The sequence below is a fragment of the Chelonoidis abingdonii genome, chromosome 3 (genome assembly GCF_003597395.2).
Source record: "Chelonoidis abingdonii isolate Lonesome George chromosome 3, CheloAbing_2.0, whole genome shotgun sequence".
NCBI lineage: Eukaryota > Metazoa > Chordata > Testudines > Testudinidae > Chelonoidis > Chelonoidis abingdonii.
Window position 1 is genome coordinate 197483038 of NC_133771.1, and position 15594 is coordinate 197498631.

At 42.3% G+C, this 15594-nt stretch overlaps 1 protein-coding gene across 1 annotated transcript in view; it reads right to left on the bottom strand.

Moving 5' to 3' along the window:
* The window catches only part of PUS10 (pseudouridine synthase 10), an 84925-nt gene that overhangs the window by 22888 nt on the left and 46443 nt on the right, over positions 1–15594 (bottom strand). The window contains exons 7-10 of the mRNA XM_032766731.2: positions 12990–13051; positions 9291–9336; positions 5291–5355; positions 4011–4096 (exon numbers count right to left, since the gene is read on the bottom strand). Coding sequence (XP_032622622.1) covers positions 4011–4096; positions 5291–5355; positions 9291–9336; positions 12990–13051 — 259 coding nt within the window. The remainder of the gene's footprint in view (positions 1–4010; positions 4097–5290; positions 5356–9290; positions 9337–12989; positions 13052–15594) is intronic.

The following is a 15594-nucleotide window of genomic DNA, read 5'->3' on the forward strand; positions in this document are numbered from 1 at the left end:
AGCCCGGTGAACCGGGCATGGGCCCCGGTGCCGGGGGAGGAGAAGGGGCGAACCCCCCATCCTCTTAAACTATATACACTAACTACAACTATACTAACAGTAATTAATAAAGAACTAGAGAAAAACTATGTACACTAAAAAGCTAAAGCACGAGCGAATCACTAGGGAGGTGGAGATCAGCTAAGCTGCGCTCCATTGTTCCAACAACCGACACGAGCGGTAAGAAGGAACTGAGGAGCGGTCGGGCCGGCAGGGGTATATATCAGGCACCATACCGGCGCCACTCCAGGGGGCGACCTGCCGGCCTGCCGAGTGTTGCTAGGGTAAAAGTTTCTCCGACGAACGTGCACGCAGCGCGCGCACACCTAACTGGAATGGATATGAGCAAGCACTCGAAGAAGAACATACATTTCAACACAATTCCATTTTCATGAAAACATTCGGAAGGTTTTAGTTTTGTTTCAATGTGGAACAAGGCTGAATTTAGAAACCTCAAAAGCTGCCATAAAACATAACTGTCTTCCTCTGATCTGCTCTAGTCACAGCCTCATGTTATCGCATGTTAATACAAAACCTCCCACAGAACATAAGGAATGTTTCAATCAAGGAACAATCCTGAACTGGCTGGGAGATGGAACTGGGTTATCTAAAAGGTCTTTTCTATCTCTCACTTCTAGGAGAAATAAGTGTGCAAGTCATGGCAAGAACTGATTTATGAAGAACTGCAGGGTGCAAAAACCCTATTTTAATATACAGTTAGAGAGACTTCTTCAAACTGAAATCTAGTTTATTAAAAACATAAGAGTTCAAAGCAGTTACAGATACACCACCTTCCTCTCATCCCCCTGGTCAGCTTTTATGATTTTACTATCACATTTTCCTGTTTTTAAAAGTGTTCCTCCCTCCCCTACTTGCTCCGTGAAAACCCCCCCACAAACAAATGAAGAAACTGACTAATACTTCTTCCTTGGGTGCAAACAGTGAAATGAATATCTACAAAGCACTGTCAAATGCACAAAGTAATCAAAATGTTAACATAGAAAAATATTACATCTCTCTCAATTTTAATAAACTCGGGTGTTACTTGTAACAATAGTAGACTAAAGCCAAGCCAGACAGCCATGATTTTCAATTTGACAGTTTCCTCTTAATATTGCCAATTTTTACCAAGAGTCAGGAAATGCAAAAGTGAAGGTCCTGAAAACATCATCAACTCTCATACACTCCACTCACTGGGTCAGATTCATTTACAGTGCTGTAAAATAAGAGTAACACCACTATAGTCTTTGCTCTACTCTGGATTTACAATAGCCTAAACTGAGAACAGAATCCTGCACATTGTATATTACTGGATTTACATAACAAATAAGCAGCGATGCCTATCCAAGGCTATAGGTGCCCCTGCCATAAGTTATAAAAACAATATGAGATCACCTGCAGAATACCAAGCCCCTCTCTTTCCTCCATGTCATAGGTGCAGTTGCCCTGAACTATATTTCCTCTCACTGGCTCCGCACAGCCACCTACTCTCAGGCTTCCAGCTGTCCAGCCTTAACTTTTCTCGGGTGGAGACCCGCATCTCAGTTCCTTCTGACTGGGGTATTTCCAGGCTGCACAGTTCCCTGCCTTCACTGTGTTATCCCCAACAGAGACAGGCTGCCCAAGCAGAACCTGATTGGTTTCTCTTCAGAGATGATTAACAAGTGTAACTGCTGCAGTTATAAGGTACCACACAGGTTTCTATGCAAGACTGTATTATTCTTAAGGGAAAAGCACTACAGAGAAAACATATTAAAAACAATAAAAGAACCTACATGCATACTAACAAGCTTACAAGGAACACTGCAATCCTAACATGGATTCTGCCAGGAGCAGTCCTTCAAATCCCCATCCAAGTGGACTCCTTGTGGTTATAAGTTCATCATAGCTTCAGCTCAGACTGAGCACCCAGTGCTATGGGGCCTCAGTAGACCCAGTCTTTCCAAGCCTAACCTAAGAATTGGGGCCCTTCATGTATCAGGGTCTCCTGTCCATTTGCTGAATCAGGAAGAAGGCCTTGACCAGATTAAAACCAGGCTATTTATCCAAAAATCATTGATTTGTTTCTTAGTCCCTGGAGAATCCAGTTTGAACTAGCATATGCACACCTCTCGAGGTGGGTGGCTTCAAAGGGCTGATAATGGAGGAACTACAGTAGCACCCCCCTTCTAGTAAAGAGGTATATGTAATTCCACAACAGATACACATTTGCATTTTTAATACAATGACCCCGCTAAAAGCATTAAACTTAATTGAATTAAGGTTTAACTTCATTCAATAAAGTTTATTCAGTATATCGCAGGAAACTGACAGTCTGTCACACTCCACACACATGAATTTTCTCAAAGGCCCACCTTTGCAGCAGCCAGTGAAAATAGATGTGTGTGTTTTACAGCATACTTTGAAGGCCAACAGCCTTGTGCTATTTTGGTCCCATTAAAACAAATATTTCACAGCTCAATTAGTAAATTAACATATTACATATATGCAGTATGGAAGAGCTAGCAGGCCACGAGAATGTTAACTTTTCCATTTTAATATGTTATTTTATATCCTTTTTCTCTTCTTTAAACGTTCAACCTATCATACTTTTAGTTCTGTATTCTGATAATGATTATAATGCAATCTCATGCTTCAAGGCTTCAACCAGTCGCCTATGAGGCTCAGGAAGGAAGCGGGTGTATATGGATCACCTGCTAGATCATCTGGATATATCTCACCTAATTGATTCCCTGATATTGCAGGGGCCTCAGGTATTGGCAGCACCTCAATCCTCTGTCTTTAGTCTCCTGAGGACTAAAATGCTTTTATTTAACTAAAGTCACTAAGCTCAACATAGGAGTATATGGGTGACGTTTACTGGCCTATGACATGAAGAAGGCCAGACTAGATCAGTTTTCAAACTGTGAGTCGCGACCCAGTACTAGGTCGCAGAATGTAAGGCACTGGGTCACAGCAGTTTTGGTCAGCACCACTGACCGGGTCATTAAAAGTCCTGTCAGTAGTGCTGCCCGGCTAAGGCAGACTAGTTCCTACCTGCTCTGACACCGCACTGCGGCCCAGAAGAAGCTGGCTGCAGATCCAGCTCTTAGCTGTGTGGAGGGGGAGGGGGGCAGGAACGGGGCTCTGTGCGCTGCCCCTACCCTGAGCACCGGCTCCGCATTGCCAGCTGGAGCTGGAAGGGGCATGCCTGCAGACGAGAGCTTAGGAGTTGGACCTTCTGCTGCCCGTTTCCGGGGTGCAGCACAGTCCACGGTGCCAGGACAAGCAGGAAGCCTGCCTTAGCACCCCCGCTGCACCGCTGACCGGGAGCTGCCCGAGATAACCCCGTTCCCCAACTCTGTGCCCACTACCCTGATCCAGCCCTGCACCCCAACCCCCTTATCCTCACCCAGAGCCTGCATCCCCAGCCCAGAGCCCTGACCCCCTCCCACACCCCAACCCCCTGCCCCAGCCCTGAGCCCCCACCAAAGCCGGAGCCCCGTCATGTACCCCAACTCCCTTATCCCTGGCCCCACCCCAGAGCCTGCACCCCCAGCCCAGAGCCCTGACCCCCTCTCACACCCTGACCCCCTGGCCCAACCTGGACCCCCATCCCACACCCTGAACCCCTCATTCCCAGCCCCACCCTGCAGCCCTCACCCCATACCCCTCATCCCCAGCTCCATTGGGTCGCAGGTATCAACAATTTTCTTAACTGGATCACCAGAAAAAAAGTTTGAAAATCACTGAACTAGATGATCTAATGGTCTATTCTGGCCTTAAACGCTATGAAACTGTGAAAGGTAAGTTAAAAGTAATCTCTTTTCCTCTCTAGGGAAGTTCATTAGAACTTCACTCTTGTATATCTGTTTTCTTTTTCCCTATGCTTAATAACAAGAATAATAATAAATAGCAGGAGTCCATTTGGTTACATAGTAGGAACTGTACAGCATATTTTAAAGAAAATAACAGCAAGAGAAATATTTTACCAGCCACAAAAATTGCACCATTAGTGCACTGAATTTCCAGAGCAGCACAGATATTCTTTGGTGAACTTGGGGGATATGGAAAATGCCTGAATTAAAAAAAAAAAAAAAAAAAAAAAAAAAAAGAGAGAGAGAGATTAAAAGACAAGCGATTTCAAAACATGATGCTGAATCACTGTAGCAAAAATTAATCCCTGGAGTTGTTTCCATGTAAACAAAGCATGACTACATTATAGCCTCCCTATTCATATTAAAAACTGCAACACTCCTTGCGAATCATTAATGGAAGAAACATGAAACACATTGAGCATAATACACTGCAAAATGTACTTTGTTAATTTATTTTGTCAACTGATATTATAACTGTATGTATACTTCAAAGTATACTAGCAAAATGTATTGTACTACGTTTTACAGAAATAATGAAATTCTTAATACTGTACAGAACCTAGCTACATAATCTGCTATTAAATCTTCACTGGGAAGTGGGGAAAGGACCAATGATTTATGTGCAGTTCAGCAAAGTTGCATATCAGAAAGTTTCTGCTACCATGTTGCCACCTCATAATTTTATTGAGTCTCAAAAAATTTAGTATTTTTCTTAAATTCCCAGCTCCCAGAGTCATGGAATTATGTGAGAATCTTAGCATCATTTGTAAAATAAGTAATCTTCACTGTTTCAGAGAAAAGCTTGAAAGTATGAACTCTCAGGCTCAAAAGCCAGAAGGCAAATAAAAACACTAAAATATATTTTTTAAAATCTGTTGATTTTTTGGGACCTGACACATGATTGTCAAATAGCCGGGGTTGGCAATATTGCTACTATACTATATTTTCAGTTTAAAGCATTCCAAGCACAGAGCACATAGTAATTTACTGCTGGTACAACAGGGGAGAAGCAATGGAATTGTGGCAGTTTGACTATGCAGTAATAATCTAAGTTTGTGCTCTTGTGATACAATCTATCCCTAAATTTGCCAATCATAAAATAATCTGGGCGATGGAGGAAGTGTTTTCAGCATGTTCACTTTTCAATTCTTTGTGATCTAATTGAAGCATTGTGAGATTATTTCTTAAAAGATAACGATGACACATTCTAATGTCATCAAAAGACATGCAAATGCAACATTTCCTGACCAATACATACATATGATTATATATATCAGTAGATTTTTAACAATTAACGATGCTTGTGTATTTCCCTCTAACATTTTCCTCCCCATCTTAATTCTGTATAGAAGCAGCCCAATACTAAGAAACACACAATTTCAATGTATACTTACTTACGGAAATCCTCTTCTTTTATCTTTTCCAAAGCCTTTATAATTGCCATTCTTGTGAAAACAGACTGCACAGTGAAATGAAAAATAAAATATCTGAGTCAAGGAAATATGAGAGGCTGAAGAAAGGATGTGGGTAGGGTAATTACATCATTTTGCCATATGAGAAAAAAAAAAAACTCAAATACTCTTACCAATATAGATTGGTTTTTTTATACCTAAAGTTTAAGTATCCTATTGTCCTATGCCTGAAAAAGTTTGCAATATCAGCATGTGCTGACACCCTACTAATCATGATTGTTGTTCTTTTAACAATATACGCTGGTCAGTGTGTCTCTGATCTTGCCAATACTTACGCACATGAGTAACTTGACTTGTGTATGTAAAGCTACTTAACATTGGCATCTGCAGGATTGAGGCCTACAAATTTTTAAAGTGTATGTGTAAGTAAGCATTGAAAACTCATAATAAAATCAAAGGGATTTAGGCTCTTTTTTACCCCCATCTCTTTGATTCTAGAAGATATTCAAAAAATATAATTACTTGTTCTATCTCATTCCATGGTTTATATCCAACTTCCTATAAATTGAAATACTGGCATTTGGGAGAGGTAGTGTGGAAAATATCACTACAAAGTATGTTCCCTTCCACAAATCGTTTCACAACAAAACATAACTTTTCCCAAAAAATATTTAATGTTTGTATAAATCTGGGAAGAGATTTTCAAAAGTGCCTAAGTGACTAGGAGCACAAGTCTCATGACTTTCAATATGACTTGTGATCTTAAGTCATTTAGATGCTTTTGAAAAATCCCATCCCAGATCCTTCAAAGGTTCAGGGACACATAATCACTAGTTCAGTCCCTCCATAAGCTGAAGGAGCTGCCAGACACATCTCTAACAATTTTCTTCATTTTAGATTACATGAAAAAATATGTAAAAGCAAGAAAAAAGGTCAGTGGGACTGGAGGGTTCAGGCCAAAATTTTCAAAAGTAGGAGCCTAAAATTAGACTTGTATGGCCATATTTAGGCACCTAAATTAATGAAGTCGTTTTCAAAAGGGCTGAGCATCCACTCGCCCCTATTTATCTCACTGGGAGCTGCTGAGTGCTCAACACTTCTGTAAATAAGGCTACAAATTTAGGCACCTATATACGGGCTTTGGAGTCTATTTTTAGGCTCTAACTTTTGAAAATCTTGGCCCCAGTGTACACGTAATAATAGTAACAAATGTTATAGATCGATATGTACTGTTTGTCTACTATCTATGGATAGTAGAAAGTGATGTTATGTATGGAAGACTAAATATGATTGGGCTAACGTATGTCTCAGATTTTCCATGGTGGAAAGGACTTTTGAGAGAGAAAACAAACCCTTAAGAAACAATTACAGTCTACTGCTAAGGAAAAAATATATACAACTTGCCATTTAAGTACATGACTAGGACACAGTCCTCAGTTTAATTTCTTTGAAAACAGAATTCCACTTGGATTTACCACCAACGAAGTGATATTCCTGGGTGCCTGCTCTGAACACCATCAGATGTGCACAGCACAAGACAAGGTAGGTGACTTGTGAGCCACGTACATGTGCCTACTGGGATTTGTGCACACACATCTGGTAGTGAGGCAAGATATCCAGCAGGTATGGTGCTAGCCTGGGTTCAATTCCCTGCTCTGCCAAAGGCTTCCTGTGTGATCTTGGATAAGTCACTTAGTCTCTCTATGACCTTGTCTACGCCGGTGGTGGCATTTAAGATATGGGTAGCTACGCTGCAGTGAAAAGCTGGCTGTGTTCACACTGCAGTATGTGGCTACATGTGTCAGTGAAAGGCTCTGGCAGGGGGAGGCAGTGGAGGAAAGCTCCAGAAGCAGGAAGCTACTGAAACCTTTCCACGCTGCCTTCTCTCTGACAGAGCCTTTTCCCACTGCTGGAATCTTTTACAGTGGAGGGAAAGGCTCCGAGAACAGGGGGGTAGTGGGACACCACAGTGCTAAAAATAGCAGCGGAGATGTGGGAGGCACTGCGTGGGCCTGTGGAGAACCATGTAGGGTACACAGCCTAAGGTTCTGGAGTGTCTTTACTCACCTAAGCCGTGCCTCTCTGTCTGCACTGCTATTTATACCTGTGCAGGGGGATATGTAGTGTATGTACTCTACACACCATGGTAAGTATAGACATAGAGAAGTGAGATATAGGCTGAGTGTAAAGTGAGGATAACAGAATTCCTCTACCTCACAGAGGTGCTGTGAGGTTAAATGTATTAAAGCTTGTGAGGCACTCACATAGTAGGGGGATAAAAGGCATATAAGTATCTTAAATAGATTTGAACTTAACAGACATCTTAATATATTCTGTAAAAATGTACATTTATAGGTGATGAACAAATAAGACTGGCAAATTTAATTTACTTCAGAAATGTATATTGAATCCCCTTCTCTCCAGGTGCATAATAGTTATCTGCCTATGTACTTTCAATGTGCTCATCTCCATGGTATCTAGCCTCAGTCAGCACATAAACACCTATCTAAAAATGAAACTTTCCCACTGTTTCTAGGCTCCTCCAAAGCCATGCTGTCAGCTACACTGCGACAGTCAGAATGTATCATTCTGGGATATCATAGCTACCCAGGAAGACCAATAGGGTAGAATATGTAGCTAGCCTATATGGGTTCAGGTAAGTTATCATCATCATTGGATAAAGAGTTTCTTTGTTAGTTCCTATCCCAAAGATATAATGTCTCTTAGCAAAAGCCTTCTAGGTGGTATTTTAAAAAATATTATTAGTCTCACTGCACTATATTTCTTCCATTGTGCTACACAAGTAGCACTATAATTACCAGAGCTGGTCAGGAAAATATTTTTTTCTTCTGAAATTTTTTGACTCAAATCAATTATTCTTCTGTTTTTGTCAAAAATTTCCTTCAACATTTTTCAAGTCTAATAAAAAAAAATGAATTTATTTTAGTTTTTGGTTGCTGAAAAATTTAAAATTTTGGCAAAAATGGAAATTGCCCACAAACATTTCCATTTAACTGAAAAGCCTTTTTACATCAGAAAAAGTCTGGACAGAATTTTTTTTCCAGCTCTAAAAATTACTTTCAGCCACTGGCACTAACTCAGCTCCACACATGAAAGTGACTTGTACAGAGTAATGTTTACAGTTTCATATGGAACATTGTGTTACATAGACTGATGCCCATTCCTGCATCTCCTAAATCATGTGTGACTATGTTACATCTTTGGCAGTAAAAGGCAAGTCCTGCTCCCTGCAGGCACAGAGCTCTGAGAACAAAGTGGAATCTGTGCACTTCATTGCATGCAAGGGGAGGAGAGGACGAGGGATATGGAAAACCCACACAGGGTCTGTCTTCCCTGTGCTTCACAGGTGCTCTTCTCATGCCACTACAGGAATGAGTTTAAGACTGGGCTGAGGAAAGGTGGATTCAGTGGTGACACTATCTGTTGGGTGGTATACAACAGTTGTGGGTACTACTGCAGACATGTGGTCCCATAGTAAACAGGAAGCAGCATACCATTCTGCATATGTTTTGTTTAATTTGGAATGGTGGCCTGGGGAAAATGCTCTAGGACAATTTGATTTTTTTTCTCTTTTGCTAAGACTAGATTCTCTCTTTTTTTATTAAGCCTTATTTCAGCCATATCCTCCATGGACAGTAGGTAGTGGTCCTGCTATACTGATATTTTTTAGTGTATCCAAACCAAATTCCTATATGTATTGGGAATGTTTTTGAAATGATAGCTTTCTTGCTGTAGGTCTGGGAATGGAGTACTGAGCCATCATAAACAGACGAAAAAGTTGAGAGTTGAGTGAATAAAAGGAGGCATATGAAACAACTGGAGAACCTTTTAGAGAGGGGGCAAAGAAAAATAGGCATTAAAGTAATTACTGAATTTCAAGAAACCTTCCTTTATTTTAACCATTGACACAAGAATTCTGATCCCAGAAGAATGATGCTAATGAGAGATATGGGATTCTTACCTGTTTATTCTTTGCTGGCTTGAAACAGTCTGGACATACTGTGGCTCTAAATAGAAATAGAAAATTAATTGATATGATCACTTAAATAAAAGACTCTTATCAAAATGAAAATACTCAGGCACCAGATCTAATTTTTGAGCAGTAATGCCCTACACTTTCTGTCTCTATCACTCTCCAGTCTGGGATGGAGTTAAGATTTTTCAGTCAAACTGACACCAGAAGGTGCCAGTCTTTTGACCTACATAAACTAAAATCCTCTGATTATCCACAGGATATGTACAGTCTAGGTAGTGGCTGTGCAAACCTTTCCCATTTTGACTCCTACCCATGTCCCTCAGTTTTGAGCTGGAATGAGGAGGTATGTGGGGAGATCAGTCTCCTATGATCTTTCTTCTGAGACTGCCAACAAAGATGACTGACAATATTGTGCACCTCAGCAAGGTGCATTGACTTCCCTAGCTCTCTATTGGTTCTTTTCCTGTTCCTAACTCACACATCATGGCTTAAAATGCAACACCCTGACTAGTGGTGTCCTAATACACCTCTGAATGTTATTACTGAACAGGAAAAATCAGTCTAATGTAAAAAAGGTAACATCAGGTCATCCAGATCTTTGAGATTCTTTCTACCACTCCTAAAAGGAAACTATTTATTTTCTGTTTCACAAAAGTAAAAATTCTAATCAGTAAAACATTTAGCACTAGAGGCTTTTCTGAGTACTGGATGTTTGTCAAGGAAGTTTACAAATTAGTGGATTGCTATGTATGCAGTTAGACAACATAATTTCTTTTGTCCATGCCACATCTTTCACGTTCTCTCCTGCTGCTGCTCTTCAGGTTATGACAGCAGCATCTAGAAGGCTACTTCAGTGTAAAACGAAACTGGTTGTAACAGCAGACCCCTTGTGACTTTTTACACGTGTCATTTGTGGGAGATAATATAGAGTACATTGACTTCCTTTTTCCAGGATTTAAATAATCATTCTTATTTTAATCTAGTTTCCAAGTGTAAGTTAACAAAAACAAGTTAAATGTTCCATTTCAAACCACAGAGCATTACTTTCTCACACACCTTCTGCAGGTGTTAGCACAGGAGCAGTTTGAGAAGGGACAGAAGAGACAGTGGTGGCTGCTCCTGAAACACTTCTCAAAAGAGTGTTCCCAATCAGACTACTCAAAAAACCCCTATTTTTTACCATGTTCTCTATTATTGAAACTGACACAGAGCCTGTTCAGAGGAATCAGCTGTTGTGTAGTGAAAGACCCTGGGCATGGAAGGGCCTCTCCAGGCTCAAACAAGAACCTACTTTCTTACCACACAAAAAAATCCACTATCAGTTTTCAAGCCTTGATAATTAAGGTATCAAATTTTACCATAGTCATATTAGGAGTAATCTAAAATGCACTAAAATGTGTACACAGCTCTCCCTAGACACAGACCTCTGTCTGAGAACACATGGGCATCTGGAGAACTATCACTTGAGAAAGTTCTCCAAGTTACTGGCCACAGTGCATAATATATTATATTACCTAAAAGTCTCACCATAGCTATCCAATCTGGCTGCACTGAGAAAGCAAGTGGAGGGATCTCCTTCCTGAATTCAAGCCCCTCATGATGCTGGATGAAATGTGGGCATCATCCAGATCCCAGAGTTGCTTTACTGCAGGGGCGTTATTTTCTGCAGCCCGCAATAGACACCAACTCAACTGGCAGCCAAGCTCCCCTCACTCCCAGCCCCCCCATCCTACCCTCCCAAGAGCACCACGTCCCCCTCCTCCGCCTACCTCCCAGTGCTTCCCGCCGCCAAACAGCTATTTGGCAGCACTTAGGACTTTCCAGGAAGGACGGGGGAGGAGTGGGGACGCAGCGGGGATTTGGGAAAGGGATTGGAATGGGGGCAGGGCCTCATGGACTAGACGAGCAGTCTGAGGTATGAAGTTCAGCATGTATGATTCTTTGCTGCGAGTAGTCGGGAAGAATCTTTGTTAAAAGAGGCAACGTATTTTGAATGAATAGTTATTTCAAAAAAGTTCCTACCATTACAGATGTGTTGACAGACTGTTAGTGTAGAACATCATCGGTGTTACTGACCGCATAAGGAATAGGTACAGGTGTTTATATTTTATTAAAACCTCTCTTCGCATTACGGTTTTTAAAAAGTTAACACATTGACTTTTAATAGCAAGCTATATTATGCTTGGGTTTTTTTTTTTTGATTATACTTTTGTATCATTGTATGAAAAGGTTTCAGTGATGCGGCCCTCAGGCCAATATACTAATCCTCATGTGGCCCTCGTGGTGATTTTGGTTTGAGATCCCTGCTTTATTGCTTTCTCCTCCCCCTGCCACCACTTCCTCCTCAGCTACATTATACTGCTAGCTGCTAACTTGTCCTGAATAAACATTTTCAAAAGGTGTCCAACAGAAAGGGAGGAAGTAATAGGGGAGGGCAGAGAGCAAAGGGAACAAGAAAGACTGGGGAGGGAGAGGTAGGACAGCGAGGAGGGTGGAATAAGGACAAAGATGCAAGGCCTGGACAGTACCACAGCAGTGTTTTGCCAGTACTCCAGCTGCCAGTAGTCAGAATTGTGGGCTTCCTGTCCAAATCACTGAAAGCTGACTGGGGAGGGAAATAAGGGAACTTTGACTCTTCTCTGTTCCCCCCGGGTCACCTCCTAATGTGAAGTCCTCTCAGTCAGAGAAGAAGCTCTTGTAAAATGAGACACGTGAGAGGGACGTGGCCTGTGGGTAGCAATAAAGTGACAAATCAGGCACTCAAAAGAGGAATAAGGCAGGCAGTAAGGGTAGCAATAGATGAAAGGAAGTCAGAAAGGTCAGAAGCTATGCTCTAGTTTCTGATCTTGTGGGTGGACAGCAACTGCCAACTGACACTATCCTGGTCAGAGAAGTTGTATGGGAAGGCACCTTCCATGCTCTGATTTAACACCTACGAAGAACATGTACAGTGAAACTGCCTGAAGCTCTAGGTTTTGGGGAAAAAAACGGCAAGCAAGAAGACCATTTTCTCACAACATACACCCTCTAGCTGTTAAGGGATGTGACTAAATGGTACCCAGATTTCCAGAAATGCTGGATTTCTTTGCCAGTGGGAAAAAGATTTCTATGGCAGCCACTCTGCAGAGCAAGACCAAGCGATTATGTAGCACTTTGTGTGAGTTTTTTTTTTTTTAAAGTCTTGTCTTTAAGTAGAACTAACTCACTTCTGATCCCTCCCTCCCTCCCTCCCCAAATCCCCAAAATAAGCAGAAAACCTCAGTATTATATAAATGGATTTTTTTTTTACATATGCCCAAAGGTTATCAAAAGTACTTCACACACTATGTAAAGTCATCATTTATTATAATATGAACAGTGCAAACAGGCCTAAACCAAATGCCTGACCCAACTTCATTTCTCTGTAATGGACCAAATCAAAATTCTAGATCCACACACTCTGACATAAGATTGACAATCCAGATCCAAACATTTCCAAACTTTAGGCTGTTTGGATTCAGTGTGAAAATTTGGCCCCTCCAGAGATACCATAGATTTAAGTTGCAAAGAGGAACCTGGATTTGGGGTTTGGATTCAGGTCAAACTCTGGATCACAAATACTGGAGACACTGCATTTGCTACAGACAAACTAACAATATTGCACAATATTAAGATACACATCTTGCTGTTGGTATTGCAACTTACAGGAAATGGCAATCCTCATCAGTTTCCGGGTGAGCAAAGACCACACTCACTTCGAACAAGCTCTAAGACAAAAAAGAACGGTAACAATTTCCTTTTACTAAGTGCTAGCAATTTACTAATCAAATGTATAACAAATGGTTCAAGGATCCTTATTGATATATTACAGAAAAACAGTAAAGGAGGAGGAGACGAGGAAGATAGAATTGCAGCATAAATGGGAAACTTTTAAATGGGTCACTGAGAAGCCATTTCAGAAATATATCATAAGACTTCTATGGCACTCAACCATCTCAATGCACTTTACAAGCATTTTGTACATGGGGGAACTAGCACAGAGAGAGAATAACAGCTCAAAGCCAATTAGGCTTGGAAGGATTAGATCTTTATTGGTAAATGTCAGTAAACACTGATTTCACCGTACACACACAAACCAATCGAAAATTGAATAATAGAAATTTACAGAGAGGCAAAGTAAGAAAAATGCTGCTTGAGAACATATTAGTGTTTGATTTAAGGATATTAACTTTGCATATTTTGACATGTGATATTGACAATTGGTATTTTAACAGTTACAAAGCTTAAACTTGTTTGAGTCTGTCATTAAATGATTATCTGATCCCCTTGCTGTCTGACCTCCCGCATAATTTCCTATAACTGTGAAAATTTAAATTGAAAAAAAAATGCTTAAAATAAACATTGATATTATCTGTCAAAATTACATTTAAAAAAATCAAATTCTGCCAAGCCTACCTATTATGGTCACTAAGCCTAGCAAATCATGACACAGAACCAAACCAGTCAATCTTGTAAGCAGTTCACCCCAGGATTTAGTCTGCAATGACTGGATGCCTTTAAACCATAAAAGAAAAGCAATGTGGTTTACTGGATTGACAACAGAAGCAGGAACATTAGAGTCATCTCAATGCTGTGTGTAAGGGTTCCCTGGTCGGGTGAGGGGTCGCCCTTCACCTTCCGAGGCGCCTGGGAACCAGGCCACATCACTACACAGCAAGCAGTTCAGTCTATAAAGCCACAAAGCCCGTCCTAGCTCAGGGCAGGGCAACAAGCACAGGTACAGGGCTCGGACCCTCAGGCAGGGCTGTGCAGCAGTTCAAGTCTGTAAATCTATAAAGTCCAAGCCCTGGCTCAGGGCGGGGCAACAAACACAGGTACAGGGCTCAGACCCTCAGGCAGGGCTGAGCAGCAGTTCACGTAGTTTAAAGGCCTCCTCAGGCCAGGGAGAGGGGGAGTCGTGGCGGGGGGGACGCAGGCCCTCCCACTCCATTGCGTCCCAGCCTGGGGCCCTAACAGCAGCAGGCAGTCTGCTGCTGGGTCAGTGGGGATCCTGGCTGCAACACACTGACATCGGTTCTGGCAGTGCTGCAGCCAGACTGGGGTCGGCTGCCCCCAGGCTACTTCCACTCTTCCCCTTCTCGAGAACCTGAGTCGTCGTGGTGTCGGCAGAGGGGTCAATCACCATCAGCTCCTCAGGGTAAGTGTCCACGGGTGGGCTCAGCGAGTCCTCCGGGTCGACAGCCCCCATCCGGCTCGGCTCCTCCTCCAGGTAGCGGGAGCGGGGAAGGCTCGGCCAGTCCTCCTCCGGGTACGAGCGAGGGGGAGGCTGGGTCGGCCGCTGCGTTCTGTGGCCTCCCCAGCGGGAACTCGGTCGTGGACGTCCGGCCTGGCTGACGGCTGGGGCCTTACTGAGCTCGGAGGGCCCGCCTTTGTACTTCTGGGTCGGTGCTTGACCCTTTGCGGGGCGGGCCTAGAGCTCCGGAGCTCCGCCCAGTCCAGCCTCCAGCTGAGGTCTTGGTCCTCCAGGGCGCCTGGGAACCAGGCCGCCTCACTACACTGCCCACAGTTCCTTTGCCTTCGGCAAATCATTCTCTCATTACCTCACTTATTCAGATAACAACCTACCTCACAGGGCTGTTGAGAGGATTAGATAATGTTTAAATGATTTTAAGTTATAAAGCTATGTCTACACTACAGAGTTAAGTCAATGCAATTTACATCGACGATCATAAATCACAATAGTAATATTGCTTGTACGTGTTCACACAACGCGCCCTGTGTCAGCAGCACGCGTCCACAGTTAGTTCTCTAACATTGACAGAGAGAGCAGTGCATCATGGGTAGCTATCCCACCATGCAACTCGCCACCTTCTGCCTCTATTAGTTGTAGGAATGAGGAATGGATCAGAGTGCATCATGGATTTACCATCCCATGATGCAGTTTTTTCTGTCCCATTATTCCATGGGGTTCTGATCACATTTCATGCTATTTTTCAACAGCCTCTGTAAACAGTATGCACACCATCTTTGCCTGAAATCAAGAATCCAGCACTGCTCTCTAGTTTATAATAAGAGTTGTGAATACAACGCGACTGATCATGCAGTATTTATGAGCTGTGAATCTGAACAGGAATCCGTGACGCCTGCTGAGCAGCATGGCATGGAAAGAAACAATTCCAGATTACTTTTGCCATTCATGATGCAGTTGCACAGGGTGGACCATCGCTATTGGGCTTGGGAAACAAGCATCAAGTGGTGCGATCGCATCGTCATGCACATATGGAATGACAGCAAAACTTCTGGGTGCGCA